Source organism: Acanthisitta chloris, unplaced genomic scaffold (genome assembly GCF_000695815.1).
Source record: "Acanthisitta chloris isolate BGI_N310 unplaced genomic scaffold, ASM69581v1 scaffold2047, whole genome shotgun sequence".
Classification (NCBI taxonomy): domain Eukaryota; kingdom Metazoa; phylum Chordata; class Aves; order Passeriformes; family Acanthisittidae; genus Acanthisitta; species Acanthisitta chloris.
Window position 1 is genome coordinate 55,407 of NW_008684167.1, and position 1,473 is coordinate 56,879.

General features: G+C 43.8%; 1 protein-coding gene across 1 annotated transcript in view; it reads right to left on the reverse strand.

The window, feature by feature from the left end:
• Positions 1 to 869, reverse strand: part of UHRF2 (ubiquitin-like with PHD and ring finger domains 2, E3 ubiquitin protein ligase) — a 27,054-nt gene extending 26,185 nt beyond the window's left edge. Inside the window, exon 1 of the mRNA XM_009079214.1 lies at positions 722 to 869. Coding sequence (XP_009077462.1) covers positions 722 to 869 — 148 coding nt within the window. The remainder of the gene's footprint in view (positions 1 to 721) is intronic.
• Between the last annotated feature and the right edge of the window lie 604 nt (positions 870 to 1,473).

A 1,473-nucleotide genomic window follows, 5' to 3' on the forward strand; every position in this document is an offset into this window, starting at 1 on the left:
TCTTGGAGGGCATTAAGAATAATTTCTTAACCCAGGCAACAGATAGTCCAACCAGCAGAGAAGTCTTACTGCAACTGTTGTTCACTGACCCAGATTAACTAACCGGAGACGTCAAGATCAGTGGCAGCCTAGGCTGAAGTGATCATGCCCTGGTAGAATACACAATATTGAGGCATACAGGCCAAACCAGTACCCTGAATTTTAGAAGCCTGAACTTTTAGTTATTAAGTGAATTAGTGGGTGCAACCCCCTAGGAAACTGCCTTTAGGTATAATGGAGCAGAACTGAGATGGCAGGTCTTTAAAGACAGCTTAGAGCTCAAGAGCTCTCAATTCCCATCTGTGAGCATTCAGGCAATGAAGGCAGGAGACCAGAACGACTGAGTAAGGACCTCCTGGTCACACTGAAACACAAGAACGAAAAGCACAGGCAGTGCAACCAGGGGCATGTATTCTGGAAAGAATATAGGGGCCCTGCCCGGCTATGTAGGGACAGGACTGGAAAAGCTAAGGTACAGTTGGAGCTGAATTTGGCAAGAGATGCAAAGAATAAAAAGAACGGCTTCTACAGGCATGCTGGTCAGAAAAGAAGGATTAAAAAAATGTACACATACCCCATTCCCATCTCTGCCCCCAAAAAATGAGAGAGAGCTAGTCACAACCAACATGGAGAAGGCTGAGGTATGCAGCAATTTTTTTGCATCGCTTTTCATACTGGTTACCAAAGAGATCAGTGCCTGCCCCACCACTTCCTCCCACGAGGAAGCTGTAGACTGCTACGAGGCTTCCCCTCAGTCTCCTCTTCAGCTTGAACAAACCGGGTGACCTCAGATGCTCCTCATATGGCGTCCCCTCTAGGCACTTCACCATCTTTATGGCACTCCATGAGTTCTAATATATTTATAGCTTTCTTATATTCTTGCTGCTAAATTGAAGAGCTATGCGTTTGATGGATAAAATTTTAGACAGATAAGGATTTAGTTGGATGGCCACATCCAACGAGTGGATGGTACATATCCAATGATTGAATATAAAAACATAAAGCAGTAAGGAGCAGTGTTCCTCAAGGGTCCATACAGGGACCATATTATTTTATACCTTCACCAATGACATACTTCGTAAGATTGAGTGCACCCTCAACAAGGTTGTAGATGACAACAAGCTGAGCAGTGCAGTTTATCACAGAATCATAGGATCATTAAGGTTGGGAAAGACCTTTAAGATCATTGAGTTCAACTGTCAACTGAGCACCACAATCAAGTTCACCATTAAACCATTTCCCCAAGCGACAGATCCACATGCCTTTTGAACATTTTCAGGGATGGTGATGCCACCACTTCCCTGGGCAGCCTGGTCCAATGCTTTACAACCCTTTCAATGCAGATTTTTTTCCTAATATCTAATCTAAACCTCCTCTGGTAAAACTTTAGACCATTTCCCTCTCATTCTGTCAATAAGTACCTATGAGATGAGA